Raw genomic sequence first — 19,238 nt, 5'->3', positions numbered from 1 at the left:
AAGAAGAGGGAGGGTGAAGAGGAGGGGGGAGTGCTCTGGGATGAGGGTGTAGAGGAGAATAGGGGTAGGAAGAGAGATGGCGAGGTGCAGTTGATGGAGGGTTACCGTGACTCACGTCACAATGGGGATCTCTGGCCTCACAACGGGGAATCCCTCAGCGGCGCCTGCGCAGTTGTGGGCTATGCGTGAGTGGTGGAATATTGCCTTGGGGGACGGGCCCAATGGGTCCGCATATGGTCTAGTAAATAATAAATATATGCACTACAAGATTAATTGCCATTATTACATTAAAAACCTAAAAGATTGTGTCAGAGCAACAAGTTTCAATGCAATTTTATTCTTTAACATTTATTGAAATTGCCTATTTGAGTAAATTGCAAAATGCTTTAATTCCAAAGTAAAATAAAAATTTAATGCAGTCATGAATGTTATTGTGTTATTGATGTCAGATTTCAATTTTTTTTTTTTTTTTTATTGAACAATTAAACAATGTACTCTCCTTTTAACAGCAGGGACACAGATTATGTGAGCCTTCCTCCAGTTATGGAAAGTTTGGAAGTACTTCATTTAGGCTATAATGGCATCTCTAGCCTGGCACAACTACAGTTGAGTAGACTTACAAATCTGAGAGTATTACATTTAGATGGTAAGTTCCAGTAATCCACCAGTGAACACAAATATATTTCTTCAGTATTTCCCATGTCAAATTACAGCCAAGTTTTTAATTATTAATACTTTGACTAACATAATCACCTATGATGAATAATATCTTGCCAAAGGTCAGGATGTGATCCCTGAATTCTGCGACTCTAGCTCTAAGAAAAAAAGGAATTTGGTCCAACTTTCTTATTCACTATTCTTATTCACTGCCCATTTCAACCTCCTCCCCAAGATCCACACACAGTCCTTAACCATGGAGGTCCAGTCCATCCCCCACCAAAAAGGTCTCAAGGCCCTCTGTTTCATCTTTGAACAGAGACCCAACTAATTTACCTCTACTACCATTCTTTTCTGCCTAGTGGAACTGGTCTTACCCTCAACAACTTCTCTTTTGACTACTCTCACTTTCTCCAAGTTAAAGGTGCAGTCATGGGAACTCACATGGGCCCCAGCTATGCCTGACGTTTTGAGTAACCTGTGGTTTCAGCTGTTGCAGGGCAATGCGGAGTTGGGGGCCTCTTTGTTATGCGACACATTAGGCGCTGAGGGAGGGCTGGGAAATGTTGAGTTCCATTGTCTCGCAGGACGCAATCCCTAGAGATGTTTCTATTTGGACCCCTGGAGGTCCTAACGAAATGGTTTAATTAGATCTAGGTATAAACATTGGCTGTGATTTGGCAAATAAACTTAGGTGTGAATGTTCCAAATCAGCTGGCGATGGCGATTGTGCCATTGCTCCTGACAGCACGGTTCTCGTGAGGTCCCGTTCCAGCCGCGCGGGGCAGTGGTGTCAGGCCCCGGTACTCGGGCGGGAGGGGAAGCAGTCTCTCTCCAGGGAGCCGCGGGCTCTGGTGAAATGTTGAAAGTTCCATTCCGTCTCGCAAAGTACTTAAATGCTTGACTGGTGAATTCAAGTCAAGTCAAGTCACATTTATTTATATAGCACATTTAAAAAAACAACTCTCGTTGGCCAAAGTGCTTTACATTTGTTGTAAGAATAGTATAAACAAACAAACTACACACATATATACATATAGCCCTCGCTCAGTGGACGTCAGGAAAGGCTTTGGAGTATAGATAAGATTTTAGTCTTGACTTAAAGGAGTCAATGGAGGGGGCAGTTCTGATGGGAAGGGGGATGTTGTTCCACAGTCTAGGAGCTGCAACCGCAAAGGCGCGGTCGCCCCTAAGCTTATGCCTAGACTGCGGGATATTCAGCAGCCTCAAGTCGGCCGATCTGAGCGACCTAGAGGTGGAGTGGTGGGTGAGAAGACTTTTAATTTAGGAGGGGGCAAGCCCATTGAGGGCTTTGTAGACATAGAGGAGGGTCTTGAAATGTATACGGAACCGCACAGGGAGCCAGTGGAGAGAGGCCAGGATCGGGGTGATGTGGTCCCTTTTTCGGGTGCCCGTCAGGAGTCTCGCTGCGGCGTTTTGGACCAGTTGCAGGCGGGACAGGGAAGATTGGCTGATGCCAGTGTAAAGAGAGTTGCAGTAATCTAGGCGGGAGGAGATAAATGTGTGGATGATCTTTTCGAGGTCATCAAAGTGGAGGAATTGTTTTATTTTAGCTATCGTCCGAAGCTGAAAGAAGCTAGCTTTTACCACGGCATTGACTTGTTTGTCAAATTTCAGTGCTGAGTCAAATATCACGCCGAGGTTTTTGACGTGAGGTTTGAGTAGTGGGATAAGGCTTCCAAGACTGCCTGCTATCATTTTGATTGAGTCCGAGGGGCCGAGAAGGATCTCAAACTTACTCTCATTTAGTTGGAGGAAGTTCTGGGCCATCCAGCACTTTATATCCTCGAGGCAGTGGGTAAGGTTAAGCAGATTTGATTGGTTTTTGGGCTTCAGGGGGAGATAGAGTTGTGTATCGTCTGCGTAGCAATGGAAGGAAATGTTGTGCCTTTCAATGACTTGGCCTAAGGAGAGCATATACAGGGAGAAGAGAATGGGATGGAACCTTGTGGAACCCCACAGCAGAGATTAGCTGGGGAGGAGAAAGAGTTGCCTATGTTAGTCGAGAAACTCCTACCTTTGAGGTAAGAGATGAACCATCTCAGGGCAGTGCCATCAATACCAACCCCGTACCGAAGACGGTCAATTAGGATGGTGTGGTCGACTGTGTCAAATGCTGCGCTGAGGTCAAGAAGGAGCAGGATTGCACAGTTGCCAGAGTCAACGATGAGCAGTAGGTCATTATGTACTTTCAACAAGGCAGACTCTGTGCTGAGGTGAGCCCTGAAACCTGATTGGAAAGTTTCCAGGAAAGTGTTTTGGTGAAGGTAAGGCATAAGTTGACTTAAAATTACTTTTTCAAGGGCTTTTGAGAGGAAAGGCAGTTTAGAAATGGGTCTGTAGTTGCTTGGTAAGGTGGGGTCGAGGTTAGGTTTTTTCAGGAGTGGCTGGACCACCGCATGCTTGAAGCAGGTGTCAGTGGCCAGAGAGCTGTTGAAGATGACGAGGATGCTGGGACCGGCTGTAGTAATGACATTGTTTAGGAGGGCAGAGGGAACAGTGTCGAGGGGGCAGGTAGTAGGTTTCATGGTGGTGATCAGTTTTACAAGGGAGGATAGAGTAACGAGTTGGAAACAATCTAATTTTGAAGAGCAGACCAATGAGACAGCAGGTCACAGGTGGGAGGGGAAATATTTGTTCAGAATTTGTTCGGAATTGAAACGGAATTGTCTTCCGTTTGCAGTTTGACCGGTACACCAAATACAGAAAAATGTCTCTAAAGCTTTTGTATCACCATCTTAGACGTAATGGTAGGCAGCAGATCAAGTTCAAATCAATTGGAATAGGAATCGACTAGAACTAGGTAGTGCTTACCGTGCCATTCGAAAATGTCCGCAGCGAGGGAAGTCCAGGGTAGTGCTGGAGCGGGTTGTTGCTGGAGAGCCTGTTTCTGTTGGTGGGGCGCCAAGCTGTTGTAAGTGGAGCAGGATGCTATTTTGTAATGTATGTATTTGACCATTCCTGGCCAATAAAACATGCTTTGGGCAAGGCCGAGCGTAGCCTCAGTACCTGGGTGACCGTTGTGGACGTCTTTGTAGTATTCCTCTTGCAGAGATGAGGGAATCACAACTTTGTGGCGCTTGACGACGATCCCATCTTGTATCACCAGTTCATCGCGAACTAGGAAGAATGGCTGTACCGGTAGTGGTGTGCTGGATCATTTTGTAGGCCAACCCCGTTTGATAATGGAGGAGAGCAGCTGCAGCTTTCTGTCAGCAGCTGTGTGCTCCGCAAGGCGAAGCAGGCGTTCCGTTGGGACGAAATTGATTTTAAGCACGGCGAGCTCGTCGCACTCAAAGGGGTGTTGTTCACAGGACGCCCGTGGCACTCGAGAGAGAGTGTGTGGGTTCGAATCCCACTTCTGATACCATGTAAACAAGTGTACAGACACTGTCTGGTGTTTAAGTCAGCTTTAATCATCAGTCATAATGGCACAGTACAATACATGGTAGTTCCACTCTACCACTAGTGCGACTACGTAATATAGGAAGTGAGTGTTAATATGAAGTGTTCAACAGGGTGGAGTTAGTGGTAGTACATTACTCTGATTGGTTCACATGCAATAAACAATCTACACTTTGCATGCAATGACTGCTTGAAGTCTGCGATTCATGGACATCACCAGTTGCTGGGTATCTTCTCTGGTGATGCTCTGCCAGGCCTGTATTGCAGCCATCTTTAGCTTATGTTTGTTTTGGGGGCTAGTCCCCTTCAGTTTTCTCTACAGCATATAAAATTGGGTTCAGATTGGGTGATTGACTTGGCCACTCAAGAATTTACCATTTTTTAGCTTTGAAAAACTCCTTTGTTGCTTTAGCAGTGTTTGGGATCATTGTCTTGCTGTAGAATGAACCGCCGGCCAATGAGTTTTGAGGCATTTGTTTGAATGTGAGCAGATAGGATGTATCTATACATTCCAGAATTCATTATGCTACTACCATCAGCAGTAGTATCATCAATGAAGATAAGTGAGCCAGTACCTTCAGCAGCCATACATGCCCAGGCCATAACACCCCTATCACTGTGTTTCACAGATGAGGTGGTATGCTTTGGATCTTGGGCAGTTCCATCTCTCCTCCATACTTTGCTCTTGCCATCACTCTGATATGTTAATCATCGTCTCATCTGTCCACAAGACCTTTTTTCCAGAACTGTGGTTGCTATTTTAAGTACTTCTTGGCAAGCTGTAACCCGGACATCCAATTTTTGCGGCTAACCAGTGGTTTGTATCTTGCAGCACAGCCTCTGCATTTCTATTCATGAAGTGTTCTGCGGACAGTAGTCATTGACAAATCCACACCTGAAGAGTGTTTCTGATCTGTCGAACAGTTGTTTGGGGATTTTTCTTTATTATAGAGAGAATTCTTCTGTCATCAGCTGTGGAGGTCTTCCTTGGCCTGCCAATCCCTTTGCGTTTAGTCAGCTCACCAGTGCTCTCTTTCTTCTTAATGATGTTCTTAATTATTGTTGATTTTGGAAAGCCAAAGGTTTGGCCGATGTCTATAACAGTTTTATTCTTATTTCTCAGCCTCATAATGTCTTCTTTGACTTTCATTGGCACAACTTTGGTCCTCGTGTTGATAAACAGCAATAAAAGTTTCCAACGGTGATGGAAAGACTGGAGGAAAGACTAGGTGCAGAGAGCTCTCTTATACCTGCATTAAGGAGGCAATTAAACATACCTGAGCAATTACAAACGCCTGTGAAGCCATGTGTCCCAAACATTATGGTGCCCTGAAATGGGGGGGACTATAAATAGTATATCCCAGTTTGGTAAAAGAATAAATCAGGGAAGGATTGCATCCATGGATAACAAGGGAAATCAGGGATAGTATCAAAACAAAAGATGAAGCATACAAATTAGCCTGAAAAATCAGCCTACCAGAGGACTGGGAGGAGCAGAGGTACCGCAAGGCTCAGTGCTGGGATCCCAGCTATTTATAATATATATTAATGATTTGAACGAGGGAATTGAATGCAACATCTCCAAGTTTGCAGATTCCCCTTCACCTTGAACCTATGTCCTCTGACCCTCGATTCCCCTACTCTGGGCAAGAGACTCTGTGCATCTACCCGACCTATTCCGCTCACGATTTTGTACACCTCTATAACATTACCCTCATCCTCCTGCGCTCCAGGGAATAGAGACGCAGCCTACTTAACCTCTCCCTATAGCTCACACCTTCTAATCCTGGCAACATACTCGTAAATCTTTTCTGAACCCTTTCAACCTTGACACTATCTTTCCTGTAACATGGTGCCCAGAACTGAACACAATATTCTAAATACGACTCAACCTTCAAGAAAACCATGCACCTGCACTCCTAGATCCCTCTGCTCAATCCTCCCCAGATGCCTACCATTTACTGTTTAGGTCCTGCCCTTGTTAGACGTCCCAAAATGCAACACCACACACTTCTCTGTATTAAATTCCATCACCCTCTGCTTCCTTTCAATGAGCCAATTTGCTATCCATTCAGCTATATCTCCTTGGATCCCATGCGATCTAACCTGCTATCCTTGGACCCCATGGGATCTAACCTTCAAATATATAGCAGAGTGTAATGAATTTCCTTGCTGACATGCTGCTTAAAGAGTAAACAGTATACATACAGTAACAAGCTTGCATTTTTTGAGATATTTAACATGGAGCATAGAACAGTACAGAACAAGAACATGCACTTCGGCCCACAATGTCTGTGCCGAACATGCCAACACCATCACTTATCTACCTGCATATAATCCATATCTTTCCATTCCTTGCATAGCCAAATGCATATCCAAAAGTCTTTTAAATGCCACTAATGTTTCAACCACCACCTCCAGCAGTACTACCCCCACTCTCCCTCGGCCAGAAGGAATGGGTGGCGTTTCGGGTCGAGACTCTTTAGACGCACTCTTCAGGTCTGAAGAATGGTCTCGGAACGAACCTCCACCTATTCCTTCTCTCCAGAGATGCTGCCTGTTTTGTGCGTGGGAGCTTGAGTACGTTCCGCAAGCGACGAGATGGTAATAAATAAAACGTGCTTCTTGTTGTTGGGAGGGGGGGAGAGGGAAGTGGGAGGAGATAATATATTGTTCGGTGTCATGCAGACTTGTCATAGACCCGCCAAAGAATGTGTGTGTGTCCCATGTTTTCAAAGCGATTTACTCTGCCCCGAGCCGTCTGTCCGCGCGGCCGGGGTGAATCACCCGGTGTGGGGGTTGGGGTCCGATGGCAGTGCATCGCGGTCAGTGACTGTGGAACGTGTCTGCCGGTGGAGAGAGTGAAGGGGGAGAGAGAGAGGGGAGAGAGAGAGAGGGGAGGAGAGGGGGAAACAGCGTGGGGAGAGAGAGGCGACTGGGATCTGAGTTGAAAGAGATGCGCATCGGGACAGCCCCCACTTGAGGGTTGGGTGGAGCGGAGGTGTGGGATGAGTGATGATGGACGCGGGGGTCTGGACCAATCACTGACAAGTCCCGACCCCCGAAAAACGTCATGTCCGTTATTGGAAGCGGAGAGAGGTGAGAAGTGGCTTTTTTGACAGAGAGAGAGCTTTTTTAGCCTCGAAGGGGAAACGGGAGCACTTGGGCCTTTAGTTACTACGTCCCATCATCATTGCTCGGGGGATGCTTTTTTTTTGTCATGTTTTTCATATAGGCAGTCCACACACACAAGCCATAGGCGACTGGGCAATCTGTACCCAAGCACCAAGTTGAAAGCGGCCGAAGATGCGCATCGCTCAGGACAGCCCGCACTCTCCCACAGCCACCCTCCGCATTTGGCCCAAGTTCTATCCTATCCATATACATGTCAAACTGTTTCCTGAATATTGCAATAGTACCTGCCTCAACTACCTCCTCTGGCAGCTCACTCCATACAACCACCACCCTTTGTGTAAAAAAAGTTACCCCTCAGGTTTCTATCAAATCTTTCCCCCTCGAGAGAGTGAAATTTTATGCCTTTAACCTATGTCCTCTGGTTCTCGATTCCCCTACTTGGACAAGAGACTGTGCATCTACCCAATCTATTCCTCCCATGATTTTATACGCCTCTATAAGATCACTCCCCATCCTCCTGCATTCCAAGGAATAGAGTCCTAGCCTGCTAAACCTCTCCCTGTAACTCAGGCCCTCTAGGTCTGGCAACGTCCTTGTAAATCTTCTCTGCACAGTTTCCAGCTTGAGAACATCTTTCCTATAACATGGTACCCAAAAACTAAACATAATACTCTAATTGTGGCCTCACCAACATCTTATATAACTGCAACATGACCTATACCAAATACTCTATCAAATACCAATGTGCCAAAGGCCTTTATGACCACCCTATCTATCTGTAACTACACTTTCAATGAACTATATACCTGCATTCCTGGATCCCTCTGCTCTACAACACTCTCCAGAGCCCTAGCATTTACTGTGTGGGTCCTGCCCACAATAGTCTTTCCAAAATGCAGCACCTCACATTTCTCAGCCTACCTGCTCATCCGATCAAGATCCTGCTGCAATTTTTGACAACCATCTTCACTATCTACAATACCACCCACTTTAGTGTCATCTGCAAACTTGCTAATCATGCCATGTACGTTCTCATCCAACTTATTGATATACTGTAGATGACAAACAGCAATGGGCTTAGCACTCAACCCTAAGGCAACATCACTATTCACAGACCACCAGTCCACGAAACAACTTTCCACCATCTTTGCAATCTATTCAGCTATCTCTCCCATGAGCTCTAACCTTCCAGAGCAGCCAACCATGTAGAACCTTGTTGAATTCCTTGCTAAAATCCATATATACAATGTCTACAACTCTGCCCTCATTCAACCTTTTTGGTCACATCTTCAAAAAACTCAATCAGATCCATGATCAGATCTATATCCCACGTACAAAACAATGCAGACCATCCCTAATCCGCCCTTGTCCATCTAAATTCATGTCTATCTTATCCCTCAGAATACTCTTTGGTAACCTTTCGATCCCAGATGTTAGTCTCACTGGACTAGTTCCCAGGCTTTTCCCTGTAACCCTTCTTGAATAGAGGCACAACATTTGCCATACTCCGGTCTTCTGGCACCTCGCCTTTATTTAATGACGACTTAAATCTCAGCCAGGGCACCTCTCGAGCTTCCCATAGTGTACTCAGATATATCTGAACTGGCCCGGGAGAATTGTCTACCTTCATACGCATCAGGAACTTCAGCACCACTTAAATGCTTGAATTACGTGAGAATTAAAGGTTTCAAGATGCATACATGTTCTGGCAGGAGGAAAATGAAAATTATTTACATTTCCTGAGTCTAAATTAGCTACTGCAAAAATAATTTGACTGAACCCAACTCATTTCTATCTGAGAGAAATCATGCTTGTTTTTTTTATGCATCATTGCTGGTGGTTAATGCAGTTCAACTCTTTTCATTAAAGGTAATTGTATTAGTCAGATCGAAGGGCTTGAACGCCTTCAATATCTTACCAAATTATCGTTGGAACGAAACCGAGTCAGAATCATTCATGATAACTCGTTTATCGACCAATGCTCGCTGATTGAACTGCATTTAGAGGAGAATAGGATGCGAGACCTCAACAACCTATATCGATTGGTAAATCTACAGCGACTTTTCCTTGGTGGAAATAAAATCCAGGTAAATGACATGACATGACATGACTTCAGAATTAAGGGACAGAAGTTTAGGGGTAACATGAGGGGGATCTTCTTTACTCAGAGAGTGGTAGCGGTGTGGAATGAGCTTCCAGTGGAAGTGGTGGCGGCAGGTTCGTTGGTATCATTTAAAAATAAATTGGATAGGCATATGGATGAGAAGGGAATGGAGGGTTATGGTATGAGTGCAGGCAGGTGGGACTAAGGGAAAAAAGTTGTTCGGCACGGACTTGTAGGGCCGAGATGGCCTGTTTCTCTGCTGTAATTGTTATATGTTATATGGTTATATGGTAAATAAATAATTTTTGCATTTATTTTGAGCTGTTCCTTTCCTTGACTATCCATTGTCATTTTTAACATATTTTTTATGTGGGAAATTTACACTGTCAAAGAAAGGTAATTCGACTTGACATTCGATTGACTTGGCCTATATTCACTTTAACTTAAAATAATGAAAGGTACAAAATTCCGACTGCGCTCAACAGAATGAATTCAGGGATTCAAATGAATCTAGACATTGTGGTCACAGACTCAGAATATGGGATAAGGTATTTAGAACAGATGAGGAGAAACCTCTTCACTCAGGTGGTTCTTAGAGCATCCACAGAGTCGGGGGATATGGGGAGAAGGCAGGAACGGGGTACTAATTGGGGATGATCAGCCATGATCACATTGGATGGCAGTGCTGGCTCGAAGGGCCAAATGGCCCACTCCTGCAACTATTGTCTATTGCCTATTATCTATTGTCACTGAATGGATTTAAGATGAAGGAGATTGATATATTTCTTGGCACAAAAGGTACCTGGGGCATGGGAAAAGAATGGGAATATGGTATTGAGATATAGGATAAGCAATGATTGCATTGAATGGCACATCATGCTGGTGAGACTGAAAGATCTAGATTTAGATGAAGTTCCTAGTTTTTTCAACGTTCTCATAATATTCTCTTCAGTCCATTTAGTCCTCGATTTTTATTCAAGAACAATCAACTGCCTTCTGTTGATCTGGAGAACAATCTCAATTTACGGATTAGTTAACAAATTGTATTTTTATACGGTGTTCAGAGAGTATGCTAATAAAAACTGAATATATGTACCTGTATTGGCAAATTATTTGGCCATTTCAGATTCCTGGTGAAATTGAATTACCATTTAAAACTGAATTACAATTGTTTAAAGAATATTAAAAAACATCCAACAACATTGAAATGCATTCAGTAAATTGATTTAACATGGTTAATTGCAATATTAAACAATAAAGGAACAGAAATAAATTACATTTGTACATTTGTGTTTTTCTAGTAATTTTTAAAATAATTTATCTTGATAGTTTCTGTGTGTTTCTAAACCTCAAGAGACATTTACAAACATAATAGTATTTTAATAGGTTTGCCACTGATAATCCAGGAAGTTTAGGTCAGTTATTAATCTGTGTTTCTTTTCCTGTTTTTTTATGGAATAATCTTGCTTTGACAAACTTATGATTTGTTTATACAATGTTTGATGTATGTGATTTTGCAAGGTGATTTAGTTGCAAGGTAATGAAGTAATATTTTAACCCAGCATTTTGCTGATTTTCAGTACTGTTGTAGAAGCCATTGTGGTAGAACATGGTTTTTATAAAGTCTAATAGATCTATTTCCAAACTAGCTATTCTATGTTGCACAGGATACAGGTGAACTGGAAAAACTTGATTCTCTTCCAAATTTGACCGAGCTTTCAGTTGTTGGAAATCCTGTAAGTATTATGATTTAAGTGCTTTACCCCATTGATTGACTTAAATAATTGCAAATTTAATCAAAATAATAATTAAATACTAATAAGATAATACTTTTGGTGATTGTTCAGTTAAATGTTTGTATTTTGTATTTTGTGTTTTTATATTTAATAATATTGTTTAATTTTCGTAATAGTTTTGTATATTTCTAAATCTAAGAGACATTCACAAATTTAATAATTTATCATCCTGATAAAGCTGTGAACCAGAGCCACTTACAAATTTGTAAACTTGCAAATTTACAAATAAGTTGCTTGATTAAAATCTTGTTGCATCTACTCATTCTGTTCTGCCTCAAATAGGAAATAACTATTATTTAGTAGTGATTGATCACTTATAAATCAGAGAAAACAAAACTTTGTTTATGTGTCCAAAAAATGAGAACCCTTGACTTGTTCAGCGTGAAACACGAAAGGGACATTTAGGTAGAAATGTGAAAAAATGGGATGAGACTCAATATCCAGATCCATCTCCAAACACAAGGCGTGGCTATGGGCACACGCATGGGCCCCAGCTACGCCTGCCTCTTTGTCAGGTACGTTGAACAATCCTTGTTCAATACGTACCAGGGCCCCATCCCCGACCTCTACCTCCGTTACATTGACGACTGCTTTGGGGCCACCTCCTGCAGCCACAGACAATTGACTGACTTCATCCACTTCACCCCCAACTTCCATCCAGCACTCCAATACACCTGGACCATTTCCGACACTTCCCTACCATTCCTTGACCTCACCATCTCCATCGCAGGGGACAGACTTCTGACCGACATACACTACAAACCAACTGACTCACATGGCTATCTGGACTACACGTCTTCCCACCCTGCCCCCTGTAAAGACTCCATCCCCTACTCCCAATTCCTCCGCCTACACCGCATCTGCTCCCATGATGAGACGTTCCACACCAGGGCATCGGAAATGCCCTCGTTCTTCAGGGAACGGGGGGGATTCCCCTCCGCCACCATAGATGAGGCTTGCACCACCTCCGCCACCTCCAACGTGACCCCACCACTTGCCACATCTTCCCATCTCCCCCTATGTCTGCCTTCCGCAAAGCCAGCTCCCTCCGCAACTCCCTTGTCAATTCTTCCCTTCCCTCCCGTACCACACCCTCCCCGGGCACTTTCCGTTGCAACCGCAAGAAATGCAACACCTGTCCCTTCACCTCACCCCTCAACTCCATTCAAGGACCCAAGCAGTCGTTCCAGGTGCGACAAAGGTTCACCTGTATCTCCTCCAACCTCATCTACTGCATCCGCTGCTCTAGATGTCAGCTGATTTACATCGGGGAGATTAAGCGAAGGTTGGGCGATCGTTTCGCCGAACACCTCCGCTCAGTCCGCAATAACCTACCTGAACTCCCGGTGGCTCAGCACTTCAACTCCCCCTCCCATTCCCAATCTGACCTCTCTGTCCTGGGTCTCCTCCATTGCCACAGTGAGCAACACCGGAAATTGGAGGAACAGCACCTCATACTCTGCCTGGGTTGCTTGCATCCGGATGGCATGAATGTTGAATTCCCCCAGTTTTGCTAGCCCTTGCTGTCTCCTTCCCTTCCTTAACCCTCGATTCTGTCTCCAAACTTTTAGCACGCCAATTGAAAAAACGGCCCTCGGGCTCCTCCTCCTCCCCTCCCCTACATTACCCAAGGATATTCCTTCTCGTCCCCCCCATTATAACCCCCCATCAGTCTGAAGAAAGGGTTTCGGCCCGAAACGTCGCCTATTTCCTTCGCTCCATAGATGCTGCTGCAAACCGCTGAGTTTCTCCAGCATATTTTGTGTACCTTCGACTCTTCCATGGCATCTGCAGTTCCTTCTTGAACACCATCCAAAGACCATTCTGATTTCAAGATCGATACAGACAATATTTACAATTAACCAGTTGAAACTTTACAAATATGGATAGCAAATGTTTAAAGGGATATGGGTCAAATGTGGGCAATGAGATGAGCTTAGATGAGGCATCTGGGTCAGCATGGACAAAGTTGAACTGAAGGGCCTGTTTTTGTGCTGTATAAAGGGAAAGGTTAAAGTAGAAACTAATTTATTTCCCACAGTTCTGGCCCAATCTACCTGAAACTAACTGGGCAATGGTTATTCTGAATTTGCCTAAGATAAATAGCCACCTAGTTCATATTGGCTTCCTCGCATAGGCTACTGATCAACTTCCAAATATGTTTAAAGAATGAGGAATGACAATACAGATTAACTACTACAATTGTAAAAGATGTGCAGAACACAAATAAAACAGAATTTAAAATTAAGAAACCTATCTCTTTTAATACCAATAGTCAATAATCCATCGTTTAAAAACCATCATCATAGACAATCATTTATACAATGGAAAGAATATCAACGCTCGAAGATGTATGAACAAAAATTAGAATATCAATTCAACAAAATTGAAATTAAAAATTTTAAAATCTTCATAATTCGTGATTATCTGAAAAAACACACAACAAAGACTATCATAATATGCCTTTTGGAAAATGAAGACCTGAAAATAATATGTATGTATACTTGCATAAATCTTTGAAGGTAGCAGGACGTATAGAGCATTGGTTGGCCAATAACCAGAGCTTTGCATCCAATTACGCTCACCCCACCGTAAAAGGACGATGAAAATTGCAGACAATATTCCTTTTTATATTTCCTGGGATGAGGAATTTCCCATTATCCAAAGATAAAATGGAAAAGACAGAGTTCTGAGTTTACTTTATTGTCACATGGACCGAGGAACAGTGACAAGCTTTTGTTGCGGGCTAACCAGTCAGCAGAAAGACAATGCATGATTATAATCGGGCAACACATAGAGTACAGATACATGATAAAGGGAATAACATGAATAACGTTTAGTGCAAGATAAAGTCCAGTAAAGTACGATCCAAGATAGTCTGAGGGTCTCCATTGAGGTAGATGGTAGCTCAGGACTGCTCAGATGGTTGACTTGCCTCATAACAGCTGGGAGGAAACTGTCTGTGAATCTAGAGGTGTGCGTTTTCACACTCTTTACCTTTTGCCTGTTGGGAGAGGGGAGAAGAGGGAGTGGCCGGGGTGCGACTCTTCCTTGATTATGCTGATGGCTATGCCGAGGCAATTTAAGGTGTAAATAAATTCAATGGAAGGGAGGTTGGTTTATGTGATGGTCTGGGCTGCGTCCATAATTTGCTGCAATTTATTGCGGCCTTGGATAGAGCTGTTCTCAAACCATGTTGTGATGCATCCCGATAAAATGCTTTCTACCGCGCATGTGTAGACGTTTGTGAGAGTTGTTGGGGACGGGTGAAATTCCTCAGCCTTATCAGGAAGTTGGTGTGCTTTCTTGGCCATTACTTCAATATGGGTTGTCCTGGACAATTTGTTGGTGATATTTCACACAGATATACTTCACACAGAGAGTGGTGAATCTCTGGAATTCTCTGCTACAGAAGGTAGTTGAGGCCAGTTCATTGGCTATATTTAAGAGGGAGTTAGATGTGGCCGTTGTGGCTAAAGGTATCAGGGGGTATGGAGAGAAGGCGGGTACAGGATACTGAGTTGGATGATCAGCCATGATCATATTGAATGGCGGTGCAGGCTCGAAGGGCCGAATGGCCTACTCCTGCACCTATTTTCTATGTTTCTAGGTTTCTATTTACTGCTAGGAATTTGAAGCTTTTCAACCATCTCTACTGCAGCGCAGTCAATGCAAACTAGGGTATGTGTACTGCTTTGCTCACTATCTCCTTTGTCTTGCTGACATTGTTGTCTCAATACCAGGTCACTAGGTTCTCGATCTCCTTCCTATACTCCGTCTCATCATTATTTGATATCCGGCCCATAATAATGGTGTTGTCTGCAAATTTGTAAATTGAATTGGATTTGTACTTGTAGAGTTGTTCGCCTTGGAACAAAGGAGATTGAGAGATGATTTAGTAGAGGTGTATAAGATCTTGACAGGGTGGGGTAGGGTACATTGAGCGAGAAACTGATTCCATTAATACATAGTTCAGGAACCAGGGATACAGATTTAAACTGTTGGGCAATATGGGGAGTGGGGAATGGGGGAGTGGGAACTTTTTTCTTGAAACTATACCGCAGTGGACAGTAAATAAAATTGCCATGTTCTTAATTGGCAATCATTTTTCATTTAATCAGCTTTGGTACTGTAATGACCATTTTAGGATCTTGGTAGTTTTGAAACTTGGATCAATAATTAAGGGTAGGTGAATTTGAAAACTTCATCCCTGGTTTTAATATTTAGTATCAGTTTTATTTGAATCTTATATCTTGTAGATATTCAGCAATATGTAGATATTTTGTAGATATTCAGCAATATGTTCCTCCTCTCACCCCGAAATGATTCTGGTCTCCACCGCCACAAATGACTGAGCCATGCTTTGTTCTTAGAGTCATAGAGTCACAGCGTGATACAGTGTGGAAACAGGCCCTTCAGCCCAACTTGCCCACACTGGCCAACAATGTCCCAGCTACACTAGTCCCACTTGCCTACGTGGTCACTGTGAGAATGTACAAACTGCATACAGACAGGACCAGTAATCAGGATCTAAACCGGGTCTCTGGTGCTGTAAGGCAGCAACTCTGCCATTACGCCACTGCGTTATTGCACAATCCTCCTAAATTACCAGGGGTGGGGTTTGGTGATCACTTATTGGTACTACCAAATGGGAAGATTTGCATCATCATTGGCTGGGTTTATTGGTAAAACACATCAATTTTTCTTGAGCAAGCTGCTGATTTCAAGTTGTTTATTATTAATACTTTGCCATGTAGGTTGCTATAAAATATATGAAATGCGAAGTATGTTTGACATAGTATGTATCCCCTGTATCTCACCTGATGTCTTTTGTGAATCACTACTGTCTGAAGGCATAAGGTGCTGAAATAAGTAAGGCTTTTTTCATGTAATCAATGTAAGTTTAATTCCAGGTCTCTCGAAAAATGTTATATCGTCCATTCCTTGTGTTTCGTTTGCTAAAACTCCAGACGTTAGATGGTGTGCCAATATCTACAGATGAGAAAGAAAGAGCTGAATTTCTCTTGTGTGAACACAATGTAAGATTTCTTTTCATTTTAAAGGACTAGTAGATCCTCTGTGGCATTGTTCAGTGACCTGAATAGTACACATTTTTATGGGTTGTCTCCATTAGGTAAAACTTTTTTTTAATACCGAATTCATGGGAAGATGATTAAAATCAGAGGTAGAAAATCAGATACAACTTTTATGGTATTCCTGATTGTTAACTACAGCTTTCCATGACCCTAAACATCATGACCTCATTCATGATATCTTGCACAAATTCATCTTTAGCTTGCCATTTCTATATATTCACTGCTATTAATTTTCATTTTCATGCTCGACCATTGTTATTATGGAAAATACAGTGAACATTGGATCAGCTGAAGCAGATTCATTTTGTATTCATCTGTATCAGAAAAATGATTTCAGGGGATGGTTGCAATATGTACTTTGGCAAATGTAATGTCTTGTAACCGAACATTGATTATAACAATCACTTTATACTTCCCTAATAAGCATTTAAAATGTTTTTGTTTCATGTAAAGACCATCAGATTTAAATTAACATGGGAAATAATGCCTCTACCCTTTTTTCTTTCTGCCTGGAACTCTTTGTCCCTGATTCCGTTTTTCTTTCACTCACTCTCTGTTACTACATCTTAGTCTCTATTAATTCTCACAACTTTAAGCACTTTAAGTGAAAAGCTGTGAGTTGTTGAAAACTGCTCCAGCATTCAACTTGTATGCAAATCTTTTCAAAGGCAATACTATTTTCTGTGGGAAAATAACTATGGAACCACTTAACAATGAAGACTGCTGTCAAGATGAGATTTACCTTCAGTGCATCAGCACAGTTCTTGACTATTTGGGGATGAAAATGCTATTCATTCCTATGTGGCACAAACCTCACGATCTGCTAGGCAGCAGTGAACCTAGTTCACCTTCAACAAGCAGTTCTGAGATACCTCTAAAGCTGTTTGCAAAATCCTCCAAATACTTTGGCAGGATAAGTGAATCAACAGCAATGCTCTTTCCCAGCCTAATAACTCCAGAAGATGATTATATTCAGATGACTCCACTGGGCAAGCCTTGTAATTTGCATGTCCCCCCCACAAAAAAACTCCTTAAAACTTAGTCCACTCCAGCTTCATCACACAAAATATTTGCAGGTGTACAGGGGAAACCATTCAAAGATGTTCTCAAAGCCCATTTGAAAAAGTGTAACATTTCTCCTGACATATGGGAATCCTAGTGTCGTATTGTCTCCAACTGCAGGAGAAGTATCAGAGTAGTATTGAGAACCTTGAGTCCAACTGTCCATTCACTGAAAATAAGCATAAGCAGTGAAAGGAGAGCATCACTTCTCAAACTAACTGATTGCCTGTCCTGTCATGCACAACCTATTTCATCTGTTGCAGAATCTTTAGGTTCGAAATTAGCATCATCAACCACCTTAAAATCAATAGAACAGCAGTAATAGTAAAGGGCTGTCTCCTAACTAAACACATAGGGCTGTGGGCCGAGCATCGAAAATGTGTCTAGAATTTAACTTTTGTGACCCATGTCTGGTATCTACTTGAAATTTGCCACAGATTTAGATAAAATATATTTGAGAAGGAATTCTCAATCAGTCCGCCCACTCGCTCACTGCACACCCGACCAGTTGGGCCTGTCCGATGACCACTTGCAGCACCCCGGGCCCCTCACAGCCCAAACCACAGGCAGCACCCACGGGCCTACCGACCGACCGACCGACCACCTGCAGCACCCATGGGCTGGCCGATAGCCCGACTGACCCCTTGCAACACCCATGGGCTGGCCGATGGCCCGACCGACCCCTCGCCGACACCTCGCAGCACCCATGGGCTACCAACGGCCCGACCGACCCCTCGCAGCACCCACTGGCCTACCGACAGCCCGACTGATCCCTTGCAGCACCCACAAGCCAGCCGATAGCCCGACTGACCACTCGCAGCACCCACGGGCCGACCGACCGACTGACTGACCTTGACCCTGACCCTGACCCTTATCCTAATCCTAGCCCTAGCTCTACATTTTTATTTATCAAATTTATTTTAACAGTTCACATCATAACTTTACAATGATAAATCAATTGTAAAACAAAATGATCAGCAAGGTTACATTACCTTTATTCCTTCGAAACCTTGCTATTTTTTTAATGTAAGTAGGAGGCAGCCATGATGCCACTGTGCTCGCTGCCTAGCTACCATGAAACAAAGTGCATGATTGGTCAATTGGCGTCCGACGCAATGTCAAACGTGGTTTGATTGGACAATTACTCCTCGGAAAATTGAAGGTTTTTCTCATATTTTTAAAATATGTGCAGGTTTTGGTCTTGACGAGTTTATGGCATGATTTTTATAATATTTTTACACATTGTTATGAATACAGGTGTTTTGGGTCACGAAATGAAACACCAAAGCACCTCCACACACAGTCTATCAAGGGCATCGTTAATTTGACCTTTTGTACTTAACTGGAGTTTTAATAACTATTTCTGAAAATGAAGAGCATTTGAAGGAATTGAGTGTATGAGAAAAACACTGCAAAAGAAAATTGCTGATGGGATTCAGCAGATTAGAGAGCATCTATGCAGGCAAAGGTCAATGTTTCAGGTTGAAATCTTGTGTATTGGAAGAGATTAAAATGATTTGGAGGAGTGAGAACATGAGAGGGTTCGAATAACAGGGATCAGAATTTTATATCTCAGATCGTTATATACTACTAGACTAAGTGGGACCCGTTGGGTCCCAGCATCACGCAGGAGGGCTGGTCATCCAACGCAATATTCCACCTCTCCACCAATATTGGTGGCCAGTTGGGGGGGGGGGGGGGGGGGGCTTTCTGGAGTGCTAGTATGGGTGTTGTGGGCTGAAGGGACTGGTTTCCAGAGGGCTAGTATGCAAATTGTGCGCCAAATGGATTCTTGGGCTGGCGTCTCAGTCAATCAAGCCTGTTATGCTGGCAACTCACTCAATCACGGCTGGTGGGCTGGTAGTTGACTCACGGCTAATCCTTGAAATTCTATCTCAAGCAGGGTATAAGGCCACCAAATTCAAGTGCAGTTTCTTACCACTTCTAGCAGGGTGCAAGGCC

General features: G+C 43.2%; 1 protein-coding gene across 1 annotated transcript in view; it reads left to right on the top strand.

Moving 5' to 3' along the window:
- The window catches only part of lrrc9 (leucine rich repeat containing 9), a 142,816-nt gene that overhangs the window by 107,752 nt on the left and 15,826 nt on the right, over positions 1 to 19,238 (top strand). The window contains exons 27-30 of the mRNA XM_055640334.1: positions 510 to 646; positions 9,088 to 9,305; positions 10,990 to 11,058; positions 16,032 to 16,157. Coding sequence (XP_055496309.1) covers positions 510 to 646; positions 9,088 to 9,305; positions 10,990 to 11,058; positions 16,032 to 16,157 — 550 coding nt within the window. The remainder of the gene's footprint in view (positions 1 to 509; positions 647 to 9,087; positions 9,306 to 10,989; positions 11,059 to 16,031; positions 16,158 to 19,238) is intronic.

The sequence above is a fragment of the Leucoraja erinacea genome, chromosome 9 (genome assembly GCF_028641065.1).
Source record: "Leucoraja erinacea ecotype New England chromosome 9, Leri_hhj_1, whole genome shotgun sequence".
In the NCBI taxonomy this organism is placed as follows: Eukaryota; Metazoa; Chordata; class Chondrichthyes; order Rajiformes; family Rajidae; genus Leucoraja; species Leucoraja erinaceus.
Note: the sequence above shows the minus strand (reverse complement) of the source record. Positions and strands in the feature narration are given on the sequence as shown.